The sequence below is a fragment of the Phalacrocorax carbo genome, chromosome 3 (genome assembly GCF_963921805.1).
Source record: "Phalacrocorax carbo chromosome 3, bPhaCar2.1, whole genome shotgun sequence".
NCBI classification, from domain to species: Eukaryota; Metazoa; Chordata; class Aves; order Suliformes; family Phalacrocoracidae; genus Phalacrocorax; species Phalacrocorax carbo.
In genome coordinates, this window is record NC_087515.1 from 55,131,908 (window position 1) to 55,159,760 (window position 27,853).

General features: G+C 41.5%; 1 protein-coding gene across 5 annotated transcripts in view; it reads left to right on the plus strand.

The window, feature by feature from the left end:
• UTRN (utrophin) overlaps positions 1 to 27,853 on the plus strand; it is a 383,596-nt gene that overhangs the window by 15,909 nt on the left and 339,834 nt on the right. For 3 of the 5 annotated variants that reach the window (XM_064446970.1, XM_064446973.1, XM_064446974.1), the window contains exon 1: positions 19,332 to 19,454. The exons of the other annotated variants lie outside the window; for them this stretch is intronic. In XM_064446970.1, the coding sequence (XP_064303040.1) occupies positions 19,361 to 19,454 (94 nt within the window). In that variant the 5' untranslated portion in view covers positions 19,332 to 19,360. Of the gene's footprint in view, positions 1 to 19,331; positions 19,455 to 27,853 lie in introns of those variants that run through there. 5 annotated transcript variants of the gene reach the window in all.

A 27,853-nucleotide genomic window follows, 5' to 3' on the forward strand; every position in this document is an offset into this window, starting at 1 on the left:
ATTTGGGTCCTAATGTGCACTGAACTGACACTTTTTTCCCGTTACACCAAAATGCACACAATTGGTTTCTTTCCTCCTAGTGATTGAGGACAGAAGGCAGAAAAAGGGTTTTTGTTCCTCATAAGATATTATGTCTGCCTGGTATTCTCATTTGCAATAAGGCTCCTTTCATACTATTCCAGCACTCGAAAAGGACCTTAACTTGCTATCCTATTAAGAACCTCTTGTGCTGCCAGAAAAATGTAAAGAGGCTGTAGACATTTGGGGTTCAACGCTCATTTACAGTACAATGAAGAAAAAGGAAATAATACATTCTTGGCTCTCCTGAATTTAGCAGAGCCAAAAGGTTATCAGCTGACAGAGTAGATGAGTTGTGATTATGATAACTAATGTTACTGGAAGTCTTTAAAAAGCAATTGAATTAATTATGTTTGATCTCGGTGAGAATCTGTGGCTGTTGGGATGGATTTTGATCTGTATCTATTATCTGGGATGCAGCATGGTATAAGTGGGGGAAAAATAATGTGTGTGAATTGTGACAGACTTGTCTTTTTGTCTGCTTTGTATTTGTATTGTGGCATATGTAATAGAGAATATACTATTTCTTTCTTTTTATTCCTCTCCTTTTGGATGAATAAATTGAACTCTGCTACAGTTTGGAATCTGCAAGGTATCATAAAAGCCTTTCTTGAAAGTCTAGCAAATTATAAAATCTAATTTCAGTGACAATTAGAGTATGATGTAGAATTTGCCCCTTCTGTGTAAGGTGGATATAGTTAAGAGTTATAAAAGCTATTTTGCAGACTGTTATTTTTAGACATAAGTGTTCAATTAACGTACAACACGGGAACAAAAGAGAAGTTCTGTTTAAATTACTGTTTTTTAACTAAGGTATCCTTTGACTATCTTAATCAAGGGGGACAAGATAAAGTTTTTATTATATATAGAATTCCTTTCTTAACATGTCTTTAGACATTTTTTCCCTACCTCCTTCTGCAGCAGGACTTGGAAGGCCAAGAATACAGCTGAGGGGTGGGTGGGTCAGCCAGATCATGTGTTCCAGAGTCATCCAGCTTGTTATAGGTAATAATCTGCTGTTTATTTAAATATTGGTGGCATCAGTAGGTAACCTGCTGCTTTACCATTCCAGAGCAAAATAGTGCTCTACACTTTTTGCAGAGTAAGAGCAAGCAGGTTTAGTTATATCTCAATAGTGAAGGGTGGTGTATTAATACAAGGTGAGTGGATTTTTCTTTGTGAAAAACTTATCAAGGCCTGATCTGATGATTGTAATTGGTCTTTTTCATAAGTGGAACTAGTTGAACAAGTCCTCTCACCTTTAAGTAATTTTTTGAAGTCCTATTTCAAATTTCCTGCTGTAGAATAAAAAACTAAATATGAATAGCCACATATTTAGTTTTGAAGAAGATTTATTTTAAATTCCCATTCAAGTAAGAATATATATGTGCAAGAGTACTTTTAAAATTACATCCTCAAGGAAAATATATTTATATAATGTGAAGCTAGGTGAAATAATGGTGAAAATATCACCTTGGCCTTGAGTTCTTTGGTTTTTAATCCCTAAAATGAGAAGATTTGCCTCTTGACAATGGATGAAAAGTGACCAAACTGGCATCTGATATTTTTTCCTTCATGCCTACTCCTGTCTCCCAGACTGTGTTTAGTGAACGACGAGCCTGTTCGTTCCCAAACTTATTTTAGCTTTGGGCTGATGTGCATATAGTGCTTGACCTGGTCATCATTAGTGGAAGATGTGGATGGCTATCTTTAGCCTTGTTTAGCTTCTGTGGTTAGCTGGGATGTCACATGCTAAGCTTTCATGATGGTCTTTTGGTGTTTTTTGTCAGTACTTGAGGGATTATTGAAGCATAGGGTGGTCACCTTTCCATCTGTCCCCTTGCAACTATTTATATAGAAACTCATCCTGACATGAATTTTTCAGGTCTGTTTTTGGATTGTTGGGTAAAAAATGTGGAAGCAGTAGCCAATGAGCTTTACACTCCGTCTACAAGGAAAACTTTGGGGTTCCTGCTTTAGGCAGCTAAGTAACAAGGGATAAAAATGTCCTTGGGTGACCAACATCGCTTGCTTTTTCTTGGAATTTTTTTTTTCCTGCCTTCGTGGAACTTTGTCGAATTCTTGGAAAAACTTGTAGACACTAATCTTGCATTTCCATCCCAGGGTAGGGTGTTAGTGCAGTGAGCTAAGCATGAATGTAGCTGTGTAGCTACAGAAGAGTGTGTTCCCTTACAGCAGTTAGTCAAGAGTATCTTTGAATATTTATATGGTGAATTAACACCATGGTGTAGAGGAGGTTTGGCAGAAAATCTTTCAGGATCTTGCAAGCTGCTCCATGCATAGTGCAGAACACATTAAAAAAAAGGGGGACATATAAAATGTGCTGAATAAGGATGTTGAGAGTTGAATCTGGCAACATGTGATTTTGCAAAGGAGTCTTGTGTAGTGGATTATCATTTATTTGATCAGACCTTTATTTTAAAAAATGGTTATACAGGGGAAAAGCTTTGTATCTCCTCTGATAGATATCTACGTTTCACTGAAATTCAAGCAGTTGTATTTTGTAGACCTTATTAAAGGTTTTTCATAAGTTGCAAGTTGTCCTCAGCTTTGATAAATCTGTTGGCCTGTTCTGAATTGTTAGTGGCATTAATGTGCTGTAGAAAGAAAAGTTCTCACTTTCCAGTTGAAGTGAAATTCTTCATTTTATGGCAAGATGTGAAGAGTACTCACTTCCTTTCCTTAATTTTTCTGAGCTGACTTTCTTCTTAGAATGGCCTTGTTCTCCTGTGGCAACCTGCCTGGATGGAGGAGGAGCCTGTGTTGGGGACGAGGAATAATTTGCTTTGAAGAACAAAGTTTGGCAAATCTAGAAGAGTGATGGAGATCATAAAAATCAGAACATCAGGGCTGGTAGTTGGAAATCACTTGATATACGGCAGCAGTGGCATTGCCAGGTGGAATTCTTCAGTTGGGTAAGGGTGGAGTAATTCCATCTTAGCACCTCCCTAAGTTCCTTTGTGTGTGGGTCACACCTGTCCCACTGTTCTCTTCACCCACTACAGGATGCATGGCAGGTAACTCATGGGCACAGCAAGGTGGTCGATGAAATGCGAGCTGTGCTATGTAAGGTTGAGAGAGAAATCATCTGTGCAGATCTTCTCAGGTGGGAAGGTAGGGCTAAGCTTAACTGTCTGTAAGCAATTAGAATTCATGACAGAAGGTCAGGATATTATACCCTCCACCAGTCATTTCTTCATTAACCAGACCTACGTGAATATAACGTGGTCTGTTAAAATTTAACCCCAAGAGAGGACTTCTTGGCAAGCTTTCTAGCGCACGAGGATCAGTGTTGATGCATAAAAAGGTGAGTAGGTAGAAATGCTTGAAATGCCTTAAAAGCCTCTTCCAACTTAATATAAAAGCACAATGGCTGAAAAAAATAAAGGCAATCTCTACATGTAACATAGGAAGTGTTTAGTAAGCAGTTGTCTAACAGGCACTGGGCGATGGAACTGGCTGATAGAAGCTGTGTGCTTATAGTGTGGTTAAAATACCTGCAAATGAATTTGGATCCACTTTATTTAAGAACCACCTGTTTTGTTTCATAGTTAGATCTAATCTAGGTACTGAATTTTAGTATGGCTAGTTTTTTTGTTCCTTGAGTGTGGTGTTATTCTAGCCCTCTACTACTTTGTCCTTCGCCCCCACCTTGGTTAATTCTTATAGTTATTTCTGCTGAGAGATGGTGAGGGTGAAGAAGCAGCTGTAACTTTCCATGTGTTTAGTTTTCTTGAACTTGGTTCCTATTTGGTGGAATTTCTTGGACCACAGACTTTTCAACAACATCCTGAAGTCAGTTGGGTGCAATCTGTCAGTAGAGCCAACTGCTTGCAATAGTTCATCTCTCCTGTTACGAGTCCAAGTGCTGTTGCCTTGGGTTCCTTCAGTGAGTGCCTGTGTATGTTGCAAGGTTTAACCTTTTTCTTGACTATGGTTTTCAACCTATGCAGCCCCTAACATCAGAGCTGCCCTATCAAACAGATCCACCTAAGGGAGGGTGTTCCTTAGCATGCACATACAGGTGAAATTTGAAGTGCTAAAGACCTCTTTATGCTATAATTATAATTTTGGGCCACCATATCACAATAGTAGCTATCAATTCTTAAGGAATTGTTTTCTCTGCGGATGAGGCCTATTTATGCTGCAGAAGTGTGGTTTTTTTCATTCTCTCTTGATCAGAAGGGAAAACTGTAAAATTGATGTTGTCTTTGCCTCTCTTCTGCACTATTGATTGTCACAGACCTTGGGCTTGACAAATGCATGTAATGTTCAGGTTATCCATAACTCAGATCTGTGCCTTTGTAAGGGGAATTATCAAGAACATCCAGGAAAATCAGCCTTGATCTTTAGCACTATAGCCTAGTCTCTTTCAAGAAAACAAACAAATCATAAAAGAAAACAAACAAAAAAGCTTACCCTGACTTCCTGCGCCTTTCTCTGTTTTCTCACTGCAGATGTGGTCTAATGCCTTCAAAACCAAAAGAAGGTAGAGCTTTCAAAGACTAGTGTGTTCCTATAACTTGTTGTTGTAACCAGTAACTGAGTATGTAGGTGTTACCTATGACTAACTTTGTTTGAGAAATGCAAAAAGATTTCTGCTAAGTGGCAGAAATAGCTCAAATAAAATATTGAATACTACATACGTTAGTCTGGGATAAGGCAGGTGATGGCTTGTATGTGCTGAAGTTACTGTAAGGGATGGGGAATGGGTAGGAGAGAGTTCCAGGGAAGAAAAGAGTGTTTCTGAAAAAGTTTCATGAGTTTCAGCCCTCAGGGAATGACATTTTAAAAAGGGCTCCTGTTCCTACCCCTCCCCCTCATAAAATGAATGGTAAAGTAAATAAAAATGTAATTACACACCCCTAGCTTGAATGTTTCTTCCTGATATACAGAAGCAGAGCCACAAAATACGGCAGTGTTTTTAAGTGATGGAACAAGGTGCAATGGAGTTTGGGTTTTTGTCATCTTTGCTGTGTATGCTTAAAGATAAGAGACAGGTATATGTAGATGCATATGCCTGTGCACACATATATACCTAGACCTATGTATACTTTCCCTTCTGGGACTTCTGCTTGGAAATGGTGAAAATCCTGAAATTACACAGCCCTTCCAAGTTAAGAATAATTACACAACAGTGCATGGATCTGAGGTGGTTAGAAGTCTGTCTTTAATGAGGTGTTTCCAGTTGGTTGCTTGGGAAGATGGTAAATCCTCAGGTTGTACTAAAGCACAGGTCTGTGCTTCTTCCATCCATCCCCTCCCACCCCACCCCACCCCCCCAGTTTACGTTTGGACTTGAATGGTAGGGTTTTTTAGGTTGTGACGGGAATATTTTTCCTCTGGAATGAAATAACACCATGTGGAGAATATGTATTCTTGCTTATTCACTTACTTTTAAAAATAAACAATGCCATAACTGAGCTAAAGGTAAATCTTCTGTGTCATTCAGAAGAAGGCTCATATGGGGGGAGAGAGATTCAGAAGAGAAGTGGTAGAAGACATTCATGCTGCTGAATGCTAGCGTCACGTGGTCAGAGATTTCATGTAACAGGTACAGACAAGAAAGAGTGCATCTCAGGCAAAAAACTGAGGGAATTCAGATATGCAGCCTCCATGGAATAACATTTATTGCCACTCTTTCCTGCTTTTCCTCCACCCCAACCCACTCCCTGTTCCTGGCCATCTCTGATACCTCAAATGAAAAGTAATCTCAGAGACTTCTCGTAACTATTTATGGATGTTGAGTTCAGCTACTCTGCATCCTTGGTAAGGTTAGTTCCCAAAGCATCTCATGGATGTCTTTTTCTAACATCCACAGTTTTGCTTTTATGCATGCAGTGTCTGGACATTGGCGTCTGGACTCTGGAGATGCAGGTAGATTCACTGCTTCCTTCCGACTCTGCTGGAGGAAAGCTGGTAATTTTTTTCTACTTGGTCCAAGATATACTATGTCTCTTCTGGTGGTCAGGGTCTGAATTTGGAAATTCCTAGCTATGTTTTCCTGTTCTTCCGAATATTTCTGACTCCTTCCTTGTCTGTGTACCCTCTTACTTGTGTATATGAGTGTGAAAGTTGTGTTTGAAGTGCTCGAACGAATGAGCAGGGATAGTGGTGATTCAATGAAGTTGCTGGAAAACGTTAGTTTCACTCTCAGCAAGAGCTCCCCACCCTGCTGGGGAGGCTTGCACTGTTCTGTGCTGATGGCTGTGCTGGGCTTGCTCCTGTGAGCTTGGCTTTGTCGAAATCAAAACTTCACTCAGCCTTTAAGTGTTGTGTGTATGATTTCCTTGTGGTTTCTGTTTGTACTGTGTTGTAAGTTCACTAGCAAATGCCCAGTGTTTTAGACAAGAGAAAATTGCTTTATGATTTTTCCTTCCCTTTCCTGTAGGCATTGTTCATAAATCCTAGTCAAAGGTCTAGCAATAACTTGTTAATGCAAATATGAGAGACATAGTTGTTCTAGTCTGCCTACCTTCCACTTTTGTAATGGATTTTGTATGTAGACACAAGGGATGTATATGCATGGTGATCCATTCCTCTCCCTTCTTCCTTGTCAATCATTTGCTGTTACTGGCACTGTTCGAGTGCCAGAAAAGGGGGAGAGATTGACTTTAGAGGGCTAAACTCTTGGCAGCACTTAGGTGGAAGGTACTTGGATATTGGTGATCTGTCTAGAAGATCTTTTGATGAAGGGGATCTTGGCAATACATGTTTTCTAATCTGAGTTATGTTGAAGGACACTTGGCTTACTCCAAAATAACTTTGGAGAGGTTCTGTTCAGGCCAACAGTGCTGAAACACTTCTGTTGTGTTTCTGTGAAGTTGTGGATGACATTGCTATTTTGTACTTGGCGATGTTTACCAAGCCTTTCTAACATTATCCTGATATGTGTGGTGTGTTTTTTTTCTAGGATGATACAGCACTCTTTAGAGTTTAATATCTGTTTAATTCACAGATAGTGAAGAAAGCCTGTTGCAGCTGCCTGTGATCATAGACTACTGCCAGCATGCTGGAATGGGAAGTTCTAGGCTAGAAAAACTTGAAACAGATGAAGCGGAAACTTCCTTTTTTTTATAGTGGTATTAGCCATGAAGCGTATTTATAAAGTTTGACCTTTTTACCATCAGACAAAAAGCCTTGCTGAAGCTGTGAAACTTTTGATTGCCACAGGAGCCCTGTATAATTTCTGCAAGCAGCTGGCTGGATTGGAAGTGCTCACCTTCTCCACTTCCACACCCTGAGCCCTGTGTGGTTTTGGGATTGCTGCTGCTGCTTCGAACCTTCCTACTCCCCAGCAGCAGCAGCAGAACCTGACCATGGCTTGTACATAACAAATCTCTTGGCTCTTCTGTTCTGTAACAGAAGATGGGATTTAGGTAGGGGAAAACGTACAAATAAGCTCCGTGACCTGCTCACTGCATCTCTGATCCATCCTTGGGCTTTGAGGGGTGGGTGGGCCGTGGGATCGGTCATGGCCAGATGCTGTGGCTCAGAAGCGAGACCTGAGGAATTCCCTCCTGTCATCACAGCTGCCCTGGCATGGCTTCCCCGCAGAATTCCTGGTTGGAGCAGTGGGTTTAGTTTGGAAGTAGGCTGTTGTTGAGACTGGTTTTCTGAAGCAATGGAACAAATGACAAACCAACTACATCATTAGATGCCCTTGGTGGTTTTGGCTGGAACTGGCTGTTGAGGGTGTGGGGAATTGAATGAATGGTCATGATAGTAACTAGGAGGAGCTCCAGCTGTTCCTGTAGTAGTCACAAAGTTCTTGCTGTCTACAGCTGGGCACATATCCTTGTACTGTCCTCCTTCTCTACCAAATAGTGAAATAAGTGGATTGAAATGTGTTGGAGGAATTCCACAGGGGGAGGCAGCGAGGGCTGGGACAGGCCCTGGGTGCTTCTCTGGGCTTGTTTGTCAGATGGAGTTGGCAAAACTCTCTGTAGAAGAGCTGGGCTTAGCCAGAAACCTTGTGTTGGGGGTGGCAATGAGTTATGGTCTAGCAGGCTGCTGAAATGCTGTCAGAGGGAAATGTAGAAGTTATGTTTATTGTGACAATGTTGTCCTCCTGTATGTTTGCCTCTACCTGCTTTTGTGTGCTGGTGGGAGGAGTTTAGTGGTTGCACCTGGTGCTGACCCTGGGCATGTCTGGTTCTCTGCTGCTTCTCTGTTCCAGCTGCCTGATCTTGCATGCAAGAGACAAAACAGGGGGCTTGAAGTATTTATTTTCAGTGTTGGTAGGGGTTTATGCTTGCTTCACTGAGATTGTACTAGGATGCAATGAACTGGCCTGCCTCATTGATTTTTGACCCTCCTGATGGAGGGTCAAAATCAAAGATCTGATTAACAGCTGTATAGCCCAGGGGTAGAACAAAACAAGGAGGATCAAGTTAATTATGGTGGAATGGGAGGTACAAGATTGTTGGTGTGACAGCATCTGATGATCATGTGGGAGTGAGAAGACTGAATGAATTGTAACTTGCTTTGAGTTGATTATTTTTTTCTTAATAGTAGTGAGGTTTATGTTTGCAGGAGGAGTAATTGAGTTTATGGAGGCAACTGGTGAGAAAGATAGGTGGTGGAAAACAGCCGGGCTGGGGGCGATTAGTTGGATAGAGAGGATTTAGGGTCAAAGCAGATTTCTAAAAACTGCTGGGTAATGCAGCTGTTTGGCTGCATCTAGACTAGGGCTACTTCCCAATGACCCAGGGCCTCGCATACAGTAGCACAAGTTTTACCAAAGGTCGGTAGTTGTTGGTTTTTGTTTCAAAGTAACATCGCAAACGACTTAATTGCATCTGTATGAAGTCTGTTTCTCAACCCTGCCTGTCTTCTCCTAAACTGTCTTGCTTATCTAGCAATCTAAGCTGTAAAGGTCTTTATTGTGGGGATCCCCTTTTTTTCCCTAACATGTTTATGAAGATAATATGTAGTGGGGGGTTGACTTCTTTCTGTGGCTCACCTGAAGTACTTTTGGCATTAGAAAGTGATTTTTGTTTTTTTGAGACAAACTTTGTTATAGGGAGTGAAATGTGTCAGAGCTCAAAGTGATTTTTAAAATCAAACAAACAAGAGCACCTGCAAGCAGATTAAAGAAAACAAAAAAATATTAATTCTATGAATATGGTACAGAGTTTAAAAAAAAGCAAAACAGCAATGAAGTTTTATAATGCTTCATTCATACAACTGTCTTAAACTAGTACAGTTAGAATGGGGGAACTGCATAAATTATATAAAAGTTTATATAAGAATATAACTGTGGAAATAGTACCGTTAGATATTAAATTATTGGTGATGACCACAGTCTTGATGCCTGGTTGAATACAGGTATTACAGAGAACTCAAATCTAGGGCAAGCTGAAAGCAGTGTAACAAAGAGGCTGGAGGGCTGCACGTTTGTGTTTGTTCAAGTGAGTTACGACTGCCATACAACTCGTTTGTTTTCTGTTGTTGTTCTCCTTTATTTATATTGGAGTTTTACCAACCTATAAAGACTTTAAAAGTACACCTCTAAACAAGTTTAATACAAATTGCCTCAGTATTAGCTTTGTGAAGTTAAAGTGGCTTTTGCCTCTGTGTGTCAACAGGCCTGAAGAGAGAAACGAGGCAAGCTTTTCAATAGCACCATGTTGCTGCTTGCCAACGAGAAGTTAAGCTGGTAAGAAAATAACTATATGAGAACCTGCGCAGTGCTTGGTAGCAACAACAAAAGTGAGCAGGGTAGTAGGAAAGACAAGACAAATCAAGGAACAAACTGCCAAACATGGTGTGCTGTTTGGAGCACTTTGCTTCGCGTGCTGGGGAGATTGTGGGGTTATAGAAGTCCATCTGCTGAATGGAGTGTGGGTCCTGAACACCCAGGATGGTGTGAGGTGTTTCAGAATCTCAGTCTATCCACTTTGATGTAAAAAATTTTCCTCAAAGTTACTTATTATATATTCATGTACTCATCATCCATAGTGTACTCACTATAAATATATTTTTAAAATGCATGAAAGGAATAATTGTTTAGTCAAACAGGCGAGGGATGAGGGATAAGACACTTAAGTATTCGCTTTTCTCCCTTTGAATTTAAAGGCTTCAGCTTTAAAATGTTGTCTTTTTCTTTGTAAAAGTAATGTGAAACTTTATTGAACCTGTTGTAAGGTTGTAGTAAATGTCAGATGGCTTCAAAATTGATAGTACAAAATAGGGAGGGGGGTTTAGACTGTGGATGAGACTGTGCCTGCTTACACTTCAAGTTTGTATGATACTTCAGTAAGGTGACCAATGATGTTGTTAGTATAGTGTGTGCATCTGTATTTAACCCTTACATTGCTTTAAAATCAGCTAGTAAACATGTATATTGTTGACTAAATGTTAAATATTTATGTGGGAATGCTGTGCTCTGTGTGTTGTATCACAGTAATTGTGAAGGAGGAATTGTGTTTTGGGGCTTCATTTTTCTAGCTTGGGAATGTGTGTGATTTGTCAGATAGTCTTGCACAGGAAGACTTCCTGGAACTTGCTGTACCTGTGGCCTCTATCTCAACCTTCACGTGATTTAAGCTTTAAATTCAATTAACGCTTGGTTACGTTGGTGGTGACAAAAGCCATACTGGTGGTGGCAGCAGTAACAGCTCATCATTGTACTATAGGACCTTGAGAGGTACAGATGGAGTTTTTGAGATGAGTACTGTGTGATTGCATGCTAACTTCTGCATAGTATACGCTGGCTTTGCTTAGAAGGTTTCTGGGAGCTTTATTATGATATCTTAGTGGGTGGTGGCATTTGAAGAATAAAAGAATGCAATCCTTCTGTCCAGTGGAGCTTTGGTAATTACTCCTCCACACACTTGAGCTTAAATAACTGAGCCCAGTGTTTTCCATTTGACCTGGCAGAAGCCTGCAAAGGATATGCACAGAAAGCTTGCCGAAAATGTCTTGAAAGCAAGCGAGGGTGTAAGCATGCAACCTTTTGCTGGCTTGAAAAATTGAATAAGTTACTGCCTGTCAGCTGCTTTCTGCTGCCTGGTCCTCTTTAAACCATGCCCCCCGATGGTACACACTGGTGGGTTGTGTGATCTTTCCTTAGCTGGTGTGGAGCTCCGTGAGGTGCCTGCTAACCTGGCTATTACTTAACCTCTTCAGCTGATGTGTGGGCTGGGCTGGACCCCAGCCTTGGTTTGGAAATCTGGGCAGGCGGTCTGAGAGAGTGTGCTTTATTTGGGAAAGGATGTGCACCTATCTTCTCACTGCTGTGGGATCTCGGCTTAGGGGTGTGTGTGTGTGCGGTTACTTTTAGAGAGTCCTGGGAATTTTTTTTGTGTTTAGTTGTGTGGGTCTTTTCTCTTTCTAGGTAATGGTTCAGTTATACTATGTGCTTTCTCTTCCATGCTCTTTCCCTTGTCCCTTGATACACAGAAACGCTGTGCTAAGCTGAAGAGCCCTCCCTCTGAGAGCTTTAACCCTGTTTCTGTGGCCCTAAGAAAGCAGGTTGATGCTGTTTGTTGCTGTGCTCTTTGTTCTTACCTGACTCCCATTGCCAGTTGGCAGTGCAGCGTGGTGGCTCTGTGTTGCCATAGCTGCTGTGTGATGGTCCTTTGTAAACTGACCTCCAACTAGTTCAATAATCAGTTATTTTGCAGGTTCCACTAGGCTTGTTATTTAACAAAGGACGTGGTTGTACCTCTTTTTCTTGCTCTGCTAATTGGTAAGGGAGGGGAGAAAGAAGGCCAATAATTTCAACAATAATTTTAATTACGCACTTCTGGTATCTGACAGCTGCAATGCAATGATTTTTTTTTTTAAAACACAGTCTTTCTGTAGAGTGTTACACCTACCAAAACATCTGATGTTGGATTATCTATTGAAGTATACTCTTTGGTCTTGTTGCAGCCTTAAACAAACATACGCTGATTTGCAATTTGTAGCTGTTAAAAGGAGATCAGTGGCTAAAGGTTGTGAATTGATGTGTAAGCTTTTAGCAGGGAGTGCAGTTTAACTATTGAGACAAATTAACAAGAGGTACAGTAAGTCTGGAGTTAGCTGGAGGCTTTAAAGAGGATTGAGCTGGAGCATGTGTTTTGTGTGAGGATTTTTGGGTGATTTTCCTTTTGCTAAAGGGGTGTTTCATGAAAGTAAAGACTTACCTACTCTGATGCCACAGTGTAACTTTAAGATAAGTTTTCTGTAGTTTGAAAAATGTTGAGGTGTGGCTCTGGCATCGTGCAGGAGAAGGAACAGAGTGGCTGGGCAATGTGTGGCCCCCAGGGGCTGCGGTGCTGCTTTTGGGCCCTTGCCTGGGTGCATGCACCTGGGCTCTGTGCTGCATTGCTGTGCCAGGTCCTGCATGCCCAGCGCAGCCTTCCTGTGCCAAGCTGAGTAGGTATGGTTTAGTTTCTTTTTTTTTTTGACTGATAACTGCAATGCTGTTTCAGAAAGAGAGATGCTTGCCTTGGGTCCTTGGCAGGAGACAGGCTTATCCTCTGGGGAGTGGAGAGCTTAACTGGAGGTGCATTTGTGTAACTCTGTCCTCTAATTGCTGTATTTATTCTTACAAGACTAACTCCAGTCAGCACAAAGTAGTTGAACTTCTCATATGTATTTGTCAAAATGTGCTGATGGACAAGAAGCTGCTTGCAGGAAAGGTGTCCCTGAGCAGCCTATGGTCAGCTACATAACCATAGGGAACAAACTTGGGTTTTTTTCTCTTCTTGATTTTAGGGTACCTCTGATAGTTTCTTACTGTTTTTCAGCTTTCTGGACTAGGAAAAGGCAGCCTGTTTAGCTTGAACTCTACAGTATCCTTTCTGTTCAAGGAAGGAATAGGGAGACTTGGGGCTCCTAATGCTGGCTTTCTGCAGATCCCTCTTCCTGGTGAGCAAAACTCTCCATCCCCAGCATGGTGACTGTGGGAAGTCCAAAGGACTTTGTTAACAGCTCCTGTGGAAAGCAGACCAGCTCTGCACAATGTTGTCCCTCTCTTTGCCCTCTGGCTTTTGTAAAAGGATGAATAAAATACATTGTTGCAAATGGGAAGGGAAGTAGACTGTCTGGGTGGGAGAAATTTAATGCTAATTTAAATAAGACTGATAATAAACATATATATTTGTGATAGCTCAGTGGCAGTACACAAATAAATGGTGTGCTCTAAATGGTACAGCTGAAGAGTTAATGTCTCAAAGGGTGCTATCTGATCACCCATGCGTTGTTGCAGGGCATTAAAAAAGAAAAGCAAGCATCTAAATGTTTGAAACTGCAGTTGTTGGTGGCACTCTGCTAACCACTAATGCCTCAGTCGTCACTCTGGCTGCGCTGCTGTTGAAATGTGCCTGTGATAAATTTAACTGTGATTATCTCCCCTCCTTTCCCCCAAGCAGTAGGAGATGAGGGTTTTAGCTTTCAGAATGAAGGCTGTGGTTGCAGCACTGGCTGGTAGAGGCGTCCGCAGCGAAGGCCTGAAGGCTTTGGCAAGCCTGTGTGCTTGCTCCAGAGCTGCTCTCCAGGCTGCTGCTTCGTGCCCTGTCCTTCCCCTCTGCCCAGCCTGCGGCAAACCCCAGTGCCTCCACACAGCCCTGCTTCGTCTGCATGGGGAGGGGGAGCTGGGAGGGTTGGCTGCTCCTGGTGGCTTAGGAAGGTCTGTTGCTGTTCAGAGTGTGTATATATAGTATGTGTGTATATGTATGGAGGGTGGATAGGAGGATTGCATCTAGAGCTTTTAGTCCCTCCTTCAACCCATTTGGTGGTGCCCAAAGTTAGAAGGTGCTTGGTGCTTTGCTGCTGTAGCTGGTGGGCAGGGAGGAAGAGACTCCTTCCACACAGGGGCTGTCTGCTGTAGGGCTGTGAGTACTTCATATTCTGGGTTGCTTTTCTGCTGTCGACAGGACTGTTCTTATTCTTCATTAGTGTGTACCCTGGCCAGCAATTGTTATCAGAAGTACGTTTAAGTAACATAAGCCAGAATGGATACCTGTGGAAGCATGCTCAAAATCAACCCACATAACTGCAATTCAGAATGAAATCCTGTAGGTTTCCCTTTCCTTTGCCTGTATCTTCTAATTTGAAAAGAATGTATCAGAAGACACTTTCTAAGAAAAAATCCCTGTGCAATTTAGAAAGCAGCTTTTAGATGTTTCTGTTCTTGGAGGTGCAAACTGGCATTTACAAAGTGAGCGACAGGAAAAGATACAAGTAAATTCTTTTATTCATATGCTTGTTTAAGCCACTGCTTCCCAAGCTTTGCATTGCATCCTGGTGTGTGGAGGGGAGGGGAGCGAGATGTGTTTGGGAGGCAGTGCCTTTTCCTGCAGCAGCTCCCAATTACTACAGGGTGTGCTGAGGACAGCACTCTGTCCTGGGTGGAGTTGCCCACCAGCAGCTCTCTCCAGCTTCTTGGCTGCTGGGCTGATGAGCCCAGGCTCCCCAGTCTGGGGGATGCCTGTCTGAAAGTTAAAGCCTTCTGCCAGGGCAAGTGGTACTGAGAACTGTAAGCCCAGCCCCTCCAAGCAGAAATCCTGGTGGGTGTCAGAAATGATGGTGCCTCACCTGTGCTTGGGCTTGCATGCTGCCACTCGGGGGCTCCTGCTACCATACATGTTACACCCCAGCATACAAGCATGCAAACGCTGAGCTGTGCATCTGTCACAGATTGATTGGGATTTGTTTTATGAAGGTGCCCATGAATGGGCAGCAACCTTGTCTCAGGAGGTCTGCTCAGCATCTTAAATGTAGGAGGAACCTTCTGCATTTTGCTTCTCATCTCCTGTGGACTTGCTTGTCACTCATCTGGGCTGCTGCAAACAGGTTGCCCAGGATGTTTTGTGGAAGGGGGTTGCTGGTTGTGTGTTGTGGCTGGGTTTCACAGGTACAACTACAATGTAAACAACACTTTTGGAAGAATAGTGTGCCCCAGGTTTTCTCAGTTTTCACATTAAAAGTATTCCCTTCAGTATCTATACAAGAGAAAAACAGATTCCTCCCCCTGCTGCCCACTCCGCCTCCCCCCCCCAAAAAAAAAAAAAAAACCAAACCAAAAAACTTTGAAAGAGTAACTAAAATTGTGGAGATTCTTGAAAGGTGTCACAATTTGTTATCCATAGTTGCTGCTGTTATTTCTTCTGCAGGATGAGTCAGTTGGCTATTTGCAGCAGCCACAGACATGCTGTTTAACAAGAACTGTGTGTTTGAAGTTCAGCATGGCTGAAGCGCTGCATGCTGTAAGGGTTTGCTGTTGGAGCTGCCTGTGTGAGCACTGAGAGTATCTGTGTTATTTGTACTGCAGTGCTCCAACAGCTGCCATACTCAGAACTATGTTTCTCTTCCACAGTGGTGAGGGCAGTTACTGTACTGGTAATTCCCCTTTCAAGAGAAAGCTTTATGCTGACACAAACCTGCTGTGTGAAAGGAGGTTTCAACAGAAATGCTAAAAACCTCTTTGTTATCAGTCTGAGGTTGCTGTTGCTGCTGGTCTCCTGGAAGTAGAGGTTAACCTAATGACCAGTTTCCATCAAAACGCAACAGGCACTTGAAACATGACTTTCTGTTTAAGACCTTTTCAGCATCCTTCTTAGCATTGCTCTCTAAGCACCCTCATTTGCTTGCTCAAGCAAGTGTTGTGTAGCCTGTTAATTCAAAACATGTTTGTCAGGCCAGTGAAAAAAAAGTCCTGTCATGTTGTGGTGGAAATAAAATATCCTGAAAAAAATTATGGGGTGTCAATATCCCACTGCATGAGAAGCTGTTAACTTAGAAGCTCATTATAGCCGTGTTATAAAGGGTAGGGCAAGAAAGGTAGTGCAGGAACCCTACAGAAGAGTATGCTCCTCTAGGAAGGAGGAGAAGGCTCTTTGTTTGTGTGTGATGGAGATGGAAGGTGAAGGAGGAACTCTGTATCTCCTTGTTCTGTTCCCATAAGAAATCATCTAGGCTGTTTTTTTTTTTTGCCTTCATAAAACAAGCCTTTCTCTGCAGACTTGTCTGGAAGGTGGAAGTTCAGAGCAGGGTTAACTGGGGCCTACTTGGAACAAACCTAGGAGGAGGGAGGCTGTGAAAAAGAAGCCAGTTTCCTCTTCTCAGAGTCAAGGCATTCAAGGCTCTTGGAAGGCTCCCAGAAGGCAAAGAAGAAATGGAAACCAATCTCATTCTAGACTACCTTGCATACAGGGGATTTTTTATAATTAAAGGATGTTGCCCTCTGTTCCCATTGTTGTTTGCCTCTGTGAACTTTTATTTTATTTTGAACCCAGCACTGACTTCATACGTGCTGGGGCTGTGATAGAAAAGTGATCTTGAGTACTTATGAGTTCACCTTCAAATGAACAGATACAGTTCCCTGGGTTTTTTTCCCCCTCTTTTTCCCTTTTTCCTCTACCACTATGCTTTTTCACTTTCTCATTCCCTGCTGTGTGGACTGAGCTACTGATGGGTGGTGTTTCACGTATGAAGTGTGGTGTTCAGTCCTTCTCCTCCACAAGGACTGAGTTGCCATCTGAACTCCGGTCCTTCTGAAAACTGTTGAAGTAAGCTTGCTGTGTGTTGAGCCTAGCTTATTCTTCTCCATGCTTTGTAATACATGGGTAAGCTTAAAAACATGTGATTTCTACTTACTAGACTTCAACTTAGGCTTCACTCTTCTTCTGTCTTCTCATTGTAGTCTCAGCTGGTCTGTTTGGCTGGTCTTTTTATCTTGCATGATGATAAGAAGACTAGGCAGCCAGCCAGCTGCTGTTGAACTATAATAGAGCCAGTGGTATGTACAAAATTTGATTACTGCTGTCAACACCAGAGTGAATAAAAGAGAGCACATACTCCAGTCAGAGAGCTGCTAAATAAATGGCCTATTGAATATGGTAGTAGTAGGAATAAGACCATCTTCTCCTAATGAATGAAGTGGCTTATGGGTAGAGAATGTGCTAGTGTGTTGAACTCCTGAGTTTGTTCAAAAAAGGCAAAAAATCCTCTTTGAAAATTACTTTCCCCCAAAAGCTTCCATTTTTCTCTTGCTTATCAGCTCTTGTGGTTAATGCATGGATTTCACACCCGGTACTTTAGATTTTGGCAGAGGCCATAGCTTCACTTCTTAAATTCTGCTTTAAAAATTATTCCTGCCACCCTAAAGCGAACTTCTTTGCCGATAGGTTCTGAGATGAAATTAATTAATGATAATCTATTTCCATTTAGGCAAGAGATGCGCTATGTTTTAACTAAAAACAAACAACGCCCCTTATTAAGTTAATAAGTATTCTCAGTGTATATTCTTATTGAAATGTTGGATTTGCTAAGTAAAACTTGCTGTTAGATAAAAGTGGTTTCTCTAATGTGCATGATGTGGTTGCGGATGGCAGGCAGAGCTTGAGAGCTGAGCTTCTCTGGAAGCTCTCTGGTGAATGAGCGGTTTCACTCAGCCCCTCTAATACCTTCCTGTTGAAGTTTGAGACCGATGGAAGCTCAGAGATCGGTGTTTCTCTAACTGCTCTCGCTAGCTGCCCACCCTTTCTTGTTGAGGAGTGGGAAACCCAGGAGTGTTGTAACAAACTAGCTGCCTCCTGAAACTTGTATGTTTGGCAGGCATCTGATGGACAGTCTTAATTTGTGTACGGGCCTTACCTTGGCGTGGCAGGGACCAAGGTGAGATGACATATTGGATCAACAGGAGAGCACTCTTGGGGAATCCAGACCAGTCTCCAGACCTGAAAAAAGGAGTTCAGGTGCTCTTGGTAAGACTTCTGGTGTATGTGCATGGCTGCTCCACTAATTGTTGTCATATGCTTGGTAGAGTTGGCAGTGTCTTTTTGTTTTGTGCTTGGCACAGTAAGGTTTATATTTGTATTTGCTATGGCAAAATACATCATAGTTGTTTGTTTCTAAAATAGGAATCCTAGATTTAAAACTCTACCTTTCCATGTTGCTCTTGTTTTTGTGGTCCACAGAAATGTTTGGATACAGATGTCTGGTTTAGCCCTCTGAATGTCTGCTTGCCCTTATTCATGAAAACAAAACTCCTTTTGTGCATATCTTTTGGGCTTCAACTTTGATAAATTCCTAAAATTTGAACAAAGAAAAAACCCAACCCACAAAAAAAAAAGAGTAAGACTAACTTCTGCCCCTAGTAGAGTTTAAGGAAAAAAATCTTATCTTGATATTCACCTCTACCTCCCCCAATGCCTCTCTGGTATGTGACACAGTAAACTGTCCTAGCTGAATAGTAATGGAGATGAGAGCTGTATTTAGAACAGTTGTCTGATAGCATAATACAATGAGACAGACAAATAGCATCTGTCTTTCTGCTTTTTGAAACCAGTTCTCCTGTGCACAACTCCTGGCCGTAGTACCTGTACTTCTGTGCTATAGTTGATCTCCTCTTGCATTACTTTTTTGTGACTATTGGAATTCTGTACAGTTCAATACCCGAAAGCATGTAATCTGGAATTGTGTGTCTTTAAGTACAGAATTCGGAGTCCTCTCAATTTGATCATAAAGCTGGCAACAGGATGTTGAAGGTTGAGGGACTGGATTCGCCTTCTGTTTCGGTGGTAAACACAGTTTAAAGGCCGACTCGTAAAATAACTGTGATGCTATCATAGCTTTGCATTATTAACATTCTGCTTTGCTGGGCTGTGGTTGGTCCTGTTTAGAATTACTGCCCAGTGGAAATGACATGCCTAATCAGAGTTTGTGATTTTTGACACGGAGGCTTATTTGTAGAACTTCCTTTTTATGCTGAAATTTTGTGGTAAACTCTTGTGCTTTCTTGAAGGCCATTAAAAGATGTGGGTGCTTACCTTGTAGAGCTGTTTCATATTCTATCGGATGTGTGGAAAAAGTGTTATGGTAATACTGCAAGCTTTTTGCAAAGTAAATGCTAAAAGTACTTAAGATTTTTAAAATGAGTGTGGCTTTCAACCAGAGAGGTTGATTTCAACAGAAAAGGAAAATTGCCGCTTTCTTTCCTGTTTTCTGTATGTAGAATTTAACTTGCTCATGCTTCGAAAGCTTCTGTTTTCATAAGGGGTAGTAAAGCAGCATATTAATCTATTTTTGCAGAGAAAAAAAAAGCCTTAATTAGCTTGAAGTCTATTACTGGTTTATGTGCAGCCTCTTAAAAGGTTTGTTTCCTGAATGGTTTTGTCAGTCACTGTGTGGCTGAATGTGTTGAACCCTCTGAGGAAAACCAGTGCTTCCCTCCCCCTTGAATCCCGGCATGCAGTTCTTGCGTGGGTACTAGCGTGTACTTCCTCTGCATCTTCACTTTCCTGTTTTTCAAAGAGTGAGCTTGATCATGAGCCTTCAAACAGCCAAAAAAGTTGTGTGGACTAAGTACAAGGTTGCTGTGCCTCAGAATACCGACAGGCAGACCTGTTACCCTCTGCTGGGTGAGTGCATGCTTACTGATGTTTTCAAGGTTGTGGTGGATAAAAAGATCCAGATCCAGCCACGTGGGTCTGTTTTTCTTCTACACCTGATGCAAGCTGCTTTTCTTAACTTTGTTCAAGCTTGTGACTCTGACAGGAGCAGGTTGTGGGAGGCATGGCAGGAAACATCCAGGGAAGGGCAGTTTCTGTGGTGCTGCTCCATTGCAAGTGCTGTGCGAGCCCTGGCTGCGTCACCCTTGCAGCTGCAAGATCCTCTTGGTAATCCTTGTGTTGTGGGCTTCCCTTTCACCTATAATAACTTTCTCGTGGCATGAGTTCTATTGCTCTTCTGTCTGATCGAAAGTCTTCATGTGTAGTTCAAGAAAATTGGGGGCAATAAGTTGTGGCAATTTCAGTGTTTGCATTTTTATTCTCTGCAGTTCTGCTTCTTGTATCTTCTGGGACTTTCGAATATACATACTTATTACTGTATAACACCCCTCACTTTTTTTCCATTTTGGTGATCTCTCCAGGGAGCTCCTGTAATTTGGAAAGTATATTTTCTGGGGAGGGGTGCTTTGGAGGAGAAGAAATTGGAGATTTCTTTCCCCTTTTCTTTCTGCCATCCTTTCCCATTTGTCCCAATTAAAATTTCATGGATTGACTATTCTGCTGTTTTTGGACCAGGGCCAAATAAGCTAGATTAGCAGGGTAAAGGCAATTTGAGGTTTCCTAGTACCTGTGATTATGCTGTTTAGAGTAACTGACAGATGGGGGCTGATTACTTTGTGAATTGGTGTCAGAATTTCATGGATGCAGAACCTGCTGATCAACAGAGAACTTGATCCATATGACTTGATTTTCTGATGTGGGTTTTCTTTTTGGTACAAAGCTGGAGTCTGAATATGGCTTTTTAGAAAGAGAAACTAAAATCCTCTTAAGATGTAGCAGTGTAACGGCTAACTTTAGAATAAAATGATGGGCTGGGACTCTGGTCTCATTTTTGCCTCTAGAACAATGAGGTGGATTTGGATACACGCCAGTGTAGTTGAGAGCAGGAACTTCTTCCTTTATGGCCTAGTCCAAACTCTGTTAAAATGTCAAGAAAAGTGAGTGAAGTTGCTTTTGACTGACTCTGGAAAGCTAACTAAATTACAGGTTGGAGAGAGCTGGTGCTCTTCAAAATCTGCATGTATTCAACCTGCTAATGAAATACAGCTGCAGTTGATCACTCTTGGAAAGTTACAAGTAGGAGAAAATCAGTTTGCTTGGGTTTTAACCCGGGCCCATTGTTCAGGGAACATGTTTGTTCTGGCTCTGTGTATCAGTGGGTTTTTTAGGATTATTTCTTGGAATTTTTTCTTTTATTGTATTTTCAGAAGAGCAAAAACTTGGAAAGTGTTACAACCAGCCATGCAATTAACTGGTAAACACTGCAGTTGTGAAACCCCTAAAGTGTTCATCTATGGGATAATGGGGGTGGGTGGGTGTCAAGCTCTGAGGCTTAGTGACTGTTTCTTAAGGCCTGTTTAACTCCCTATGAGCTGAGAACCCTCTGTTTTTAAAAGCATTTATATCATGCAATTATAATTTTTCTTAGCCAAGCAGCAGGATTTTTCCTGCTTTTTTTTTTTCAGAAAAAAATCTGAAAAAAAGGTAGGTGAGAGGCATGGAAGGGAAAACAAAAGGAAAAACTAAAGGTAAAATAAATGAGGAGGGGGAGAAAGCCTTTCTCCATTTGAGAGGATAGAATTTTCAATGATGCAGTACTGGAAATATTCAAGTAGGGAAAAAATGGGTGGAAAAGCTGGGAGGGATATGTATTTGTAATCGTTTCTTCTTCGTGTCCTTTGCTTTTCCCACAAATCCAGAATGTAAATAACAGGGAGACTTTGAGAAGTTTAGGAAGCACCTTGTGTGCAGCTCTCTGGCTAGAAGGTCTAGGAGTGATTTATTTGCCTGTAAATGCTACAGTGTCAGCAGAGGTACAGCTTTGGTTTTGTTGGTTGGCTGCTACTTGTGAGAATTGGTGGAGGCTGCAGGGAGGTTGAAGCCTGTGTCTGATAAAGTATGTGAATGTAAATGGATTAGTTTAGGTAAAGCCAAAATGAATAAGACTCTACTGTCCTTTGAAGCATAAACAACACGAGCATGTTTCGTCAGATTGGTTTATGGCCTAAGACATACTAAATAATAATTTAGCTCACCTAGGGGGATGTCACTCTATAAATATCTGTCTCTTAATAACCTTTTAAGCTCTCAAGTCAGTGAGAGGTGCTGCGAGTGTGGTGGCACTGGCAGGCTACGTGGTGCCTAACTGGAGCCAAAGCTGGATCTTTATCTGGGAGGGGAAAAAAAAGAAGGGATCTTGTACTTTTTTTCAGATGTTCACACAAATGGGCTCCCTTGTTCATTGCTGTTCCTTGTCGTGGGAGGTAATTTATATTCTTCCAGGAAAACTTCTGAAATTGTTCCAGGTAAACTATTGGGCTATTTTGTATTTATATATACACATACTATATCAGTGTAGCAGCACTTGATGTGATTATTTTTTAAATTAGTTTTTCTACTTCAATTGCCTCATTTCCCAGACCGATGTCACAGTGTCATTTGAGGGGAGGCTACTTACCCTGTATTAAGGAGGTGCTAACAGATGCCAGTCTTGTAAAACCGTCTGAAAGGGGTTGCCCTGTGGCACTGTTTCTGTAAAATGTCAACTCTTGAAGCCAATAAAGCACTCTGCAGTAGTTGAATAATCTGTGTTCGCATTTTAGCAATATGCCACTACATATTATTTTGTTTTTTTCATACAGTTGTCAACATAAGCAAAAGACACCAATTTACATTTTATTATGTGAGCTAATTGTTGTGCAGCCCCTGCCCCAGTGATTAAAAGGAGTGTTTTTTTATAGCAGTAGGAAATAATGGCAATGACATGACTGAGGCATTTTACAAACTGATAGTTTGACAGCATGTCTTTTGGAACCCTGTGTTTAGCTTCTGTTCCCATTTGGGTCTCCCTTCTTGCTCAGATAGGCTCCCTTTGGAAATCCCAGGAGCACTTGCCTACAAAAGAAAAGCTTCTTTTCAGGTGGGAAGGAATTAATCTGTGTTCCCACAAGATATGTGCACTGATAGCAGCTTGAAATTACTTAATCATGAGAACACAAGCTGTTACAATAGTAAAAATAATATTTATTGTTCGTGTTACTGTAAGTAGTTGTGAACCCCTGGGTTGGTTAGTTTGCTTAGTAGAGCTATGCTGGACCTCATCTGTTTGATTTGAAACAGCTCTGGCTTTTAAACACATGAAAATGGTATACTTCCTGTTTGGCAGCAAAGGTCATGAAGGATGTGTTCTGAAATACAACATAGTTGTAGATGAAATGCATAAGAATAGTAATTACACTGTTTTACATAGTTACATTGAGTCTTCATGTGAACTGTTTCTCAGGTTCTGAAGGACTTTTTAAAACTCTTCCTATGTATATTAAGTTATCAAATACACATGTGTACTGAGAAAGTGGAAAATATTTTTCTGTTGTCTAGTAGTACTGTCTCTATGGTAAATTTCAGGGGAGCTCTTTGCTGCTGGATGCAGGCTGTGCCCCTCTGCATTGTGTTGGACAGAGCGGTGCCTGTGACTCACTTCTGCCATGTGGAGAAACCATGTTCCCTCTGGCCAGTGAAATAATCAGCTGCTGGTTCACTTTTATGTTTTCACTGAAATGTTCTGACCCTTAACTGGAGGGCTCCATATGCTTCCTGCCCTTGTCCCTGATGAATAGGGCAGAAATTGGCAGGAGTATGGTCTGCTATGTGACCTAATTTGTGTGGCGTCTGGGTGGAGCACGCTCTAATCTTTGCTAAGCGAGTGGCTGAGAAAGCAAATTGCGGTAATTCCCTGGCTGATCCTTCCAGTGGGTAAAAAGTGCGCTTGTGCCGCAGGGGAAGGAGATGCCTTGTACTCTAACACTTGTTACGTGCCGAGATGAATTTCTACCTAGGCGTTCAGAAAAACAGCGAACAAACGGTTCAAGGGTTCTCCACAGAAATTCGGGAACGTGGTGGCTCACTTCCGCGCTGTGCGGGGTGACAGTCAACAGCTTTCCCCCTGTGCCTGCCCAGACCAAACCTGGCACGCAGCAGTGTGCACTGACAGCTTTCTGTAATATTTGACAGTTAAGAGTGTTTAGTATCGCGTGTGCAGATGGAAGCAGGATGGTTGTATCTGTCTTGCAAAATCTCACTACAGCGTGGATTTCATACTGCAGTTATGAAATACCTCCTTATTGAGACAAAATATTGCTCAGGCTTGCTTAACTGTTCTGGGTCTGACTAACCTGAACTACGGTGTGAGATATGCTAACTTGTAGCATGTAGATGCAATGTTCAGTTGTATGTCTGGACAGATACTGAAACTGTGACCATGTAAAGATCACGCTTTCCCCGTTGTTCTGGTGAACTGGCTAACAGGGGGAGAGCATCAAGTGTTTCGTAAAGAAATAGCGTGTGATGACCAGGCAGGTCTCGTTCCTGCCCGCCCCCTCTTGTTCTGGTGACTGGTTCCAGCCCAGCGCTTTCGTGGGGTTGACCCTGAGTTGCGCATCTGTCCCCCCAAACCCAGGCTTCAGGACGGACTGCCTCGGGTCGAAAGAGAAAACTGTGCTGGGTTTCCTGAGCTGGTGGAGTCCTTAATATCACTACTTCTTCTCTCAGCTACACTTTTCCCTTACTAGAGTTGTATAGCTAAATCGCTTCAACCTTCAGATTATTTTAAAAGGTTCTTAGCTAGTTTAGTACCTTGTAACATGAAATAGTTTTAAAGCAATTCATAAACTGCTCTGTGCAGACCATTGAAATTAATACTCTGCTCCCAGCTCGGCTATAGTAAAATCAATATTTACTTGGCCTGTGTGACCTAAGTCTTTTTATATAAGGAAAACATTTATTTCCACTGCTGCTTTTAAGGTAGCAAAGAGATAGTAAAGTCAATACTTTCTGAAAGTAAAACAAAAGATCCCCTCTAAATAAAGCTACTTTTTCCTCTCATACATATAGTCTAAATACAGGTTTCTGTAAAATCTCAGGCATACCCCTTTCTAAAAAGTTACTTGCTATTTCTCCACTTCTAACCCAGAAAGCAAATAATAAGATTATGATCTTTTTAGTTGCTGAAATAAATGTACTCTTGGAATCGAATATTTGAAAACTAATCTGTATAACTAAATAACATCCATTTTATTTTCTCCAGTTTTCTATAACGTAGGTCTTGCATTATATTTTTTTACCAAATAATTTGTTACTAATTCTTGTAGTTTTCTTTCAGCAAATAAATTTTAAGCTTCAGCTTGCCGATGACGAATTGAGATTGAAGGTTATATGCTGGGATTTTTAGCACTCTGTAAAAGGCAGAAAATGCCATCGCCTGATGTCTCACCATTGTTCCTGTATCTGTTGCCTTGAAGTCTCCTGAGTGTTCCTTATCTAATCTACAAGAAGTAACTCCAGTAGCTTTGGAAAAAAAAAGTCCAAGTGTGGGTTGCACAGAACTTTCCTGTGAGAGCATGCCTTAACCCTTTGTTTAGTAATCTTGAATGCACATAGGATCTCCCACAATGATTAAGCTCATTTCTCAGCTTAATAAAAATGAGAGAAAATGTCGTTGAAGAACTTCAGTACTAAGTGATACTTACTGGTAGTGTACTTTGCTGTAGTAAGCAAGCAGTAAGTGTGCTGGGCAGTTAAATGTAAGCAAGTATTTTATTGGTTTTGGTTTTGCCCTGTGGACAGAACTGATTGTATGAAAATTAACGTTAGTAGCAAGAGTTGCAAGTGCTAATACCTAGACAGGATTAAACCAATTGCAGTATACCTCTCATAGCTTTTAGTTAATTCTGATGTAGTTTTAGTCTTCTCTTTAATGTAGTCAAGTGGCATATTCTTGAAAATAATCAGTCTGTTGTTCCTGTGTCAATGTACAGCACCAGCCTCCTACTGGAGCTGTTTTTGTTTGAATAATCTATCCACCAGTGACTAAGGGGGATGGGGCGGAAAGTGCTTGTTTTAACCAAGTCATTTTACAGCTTTTGCAATTGAAAGAGAAACCAAGATATTGCTGACAATGCAAGATATGTTATCCTTCTGAGACTTCTTTTTGGCAAGGGATGAATATTGGAAAACAGCGCTGTTTAATTCACTGTTAGAATCAAATGATTTATGAGTGATAGTGTGCAATGCTATCGTATACTTGTAGAGCATCCATCTTGTTTCTCTGGTTTGGTGTTTTGTGTGTTTGGTGGTTTGGTTTTTTCCTATAGCAATAAAAATAGCTTCAAGAGTGTTGGCCTCAGAATTTGAGCTAGACTTAGCAAACTAGTTTACTGGTTTTACTTTACTATCTTATCTGACATTCTTCCCTGAGCTATGGGGAAACACTTTTCAGTACAATTGGCAGTAAGTATGCCTTATTGCAGTTAATATTGTCTTTGACTCCACAAAACAGTTTTGCTATTTGACCCCTGTGGTGGGTTGAAATTGGCTGGCTGCCAGATGCCCACCCAGATGCCCCTTTAGTCCCCTTCCTCAACAAGGCAGGAGGAGAAAATAAGATGAAGTTTGTGGGCTGAGGTAGGCATAGGGATATTGCTTACCAATTAATCGTAGGCAAAGCAGGCTTGAGTGAGGGAAATGATTTTAATTTATTGACAATTTAAATGGGATAGGGTGGTGAGAAACAAAACACCTTCTCCCTACATCTCCCTTTCCTCCCAGGCTCAACTTTACTCCTTCAGTCCTGAATCCTTGCCCTCCTCCCCTAATGGGAATGAAAAACCCTGCTTATTTAAATTATGTTTTCAAATAGAATTGTGTTTTTATTTGTGAGAAAAGCTGGCTTTTCTTGACAGTCATGTGCAGTGAACCCTCAGCACAAGCTGAAAAAAACCTATGGCTCAACAATTTCCAGATGGTAAAAATGGACTCTTGGTCTGAAACAAACTTTTTATCTGACAATAATTCAAAATATGATTTGGCAGATATGCCAGTGCTTGTGGCAGCAGGGTTTGGCTGACAATGCTTCCTTGTACCTTCCTTTATGGTGTGTGACTCTAAAACCAATACAAGCGAAACCCATGTTGAGGTAAGCAGACTTGCATTAAATATTTGCAGCATCTTGGAAACAGTCCTGATCAGCTTCTAAGCAAGTGCAATGCTCTGCTGCTCTGTGTGTAAACACTACTTTGTTTTTAATGGCATCAACAGTCAACATAAGTAGTGGATGTTTTCTAGCCCCGTTTGCTGATGTCTTGGCATGGTGTCCCTTATTCCTGCTCACTGCCCTGTCTCCTGTCCCCTCTGCAGCATGCACAAAACTGCATGCCTCAAAACTGGTGCTCTCCAGAGTGATGGAGGTGAGTCAGGTCACGGTGGCAAAACTTACGTGTCCTCATAACATTGTCCTTAAGAATATCCTTGAACATTATACATGGCAGAGTCATCACAGGTAAATAATTAGCTATTGTTTTGATAGTGCTAAGCGTTTACCTGTAAAGTAGGAGACAGTTTGGCTAGCCTAAAAAAAATTCACTTTAGCCATTTGAGCGGGGGGTGGAAGCAAACCCAACCCCCAAAAACCCAAAACCAAACAACAGAACCAAACATGCCCAAGTGTGTACAGAAACTATCAATGTTTGGAGGAATTTAGAAAAGTTAGTTCTCTTCATCAGTTTGGTAGCTTAGCATGCAGTCCTGCTGCAGCCACTGATCCCAGTTCAATTAAAAATCACATGTGATGCTGAACAAACCTGTAGCCATTTTATTATTCATAGTGTAGCCTGTGGGAGCAGAGCAAAGTTGATGCTAAAGTTGGTAGAAGTGTCTGTAAAATGGCTCAGGCAGCCTGCGAACCAGCAGGTGTGGGAAATGTTTTACTGGCTTAGCAGTAGCTCTTGAAGACTTTTGAGGCAATTAGATAATCTGATTGACTTGTTTTATTATTGACTGCTTTATAGTGGAAATGTCTCATGTCTAATAAATCATGGCAACTTTTTATTTCTCTGTATACTCATTCCTCTGTCATGTTCTCGTACCAGCATGAGTGAATTATTGAGCCTTCACCTTTGCAAGAAACAAACCAACTATGCAGTGCAGGAAGAGCTAAAACATAAAGATCTGAAATACTAAGGTCTGTTGTGAAATAAAGTGGGTTTTTTTTTGAGAAAGCTCCTTGGTATGGGTAAGTGATGTGGTGGTTTATTTTTAACTTTGTTCAAGTATGGTATTCCTAACAGTGTGGTGGGTTTTTTGTGTGTGGCCTTCTTTCCTCCTTTTCTGTTATGCATGAGTACCTCTTTGAAGTCCTTTGATAAATCTCTTCAATTTCTCATTATCTTGTTTCATCCACTCCTTCCTGATATTAC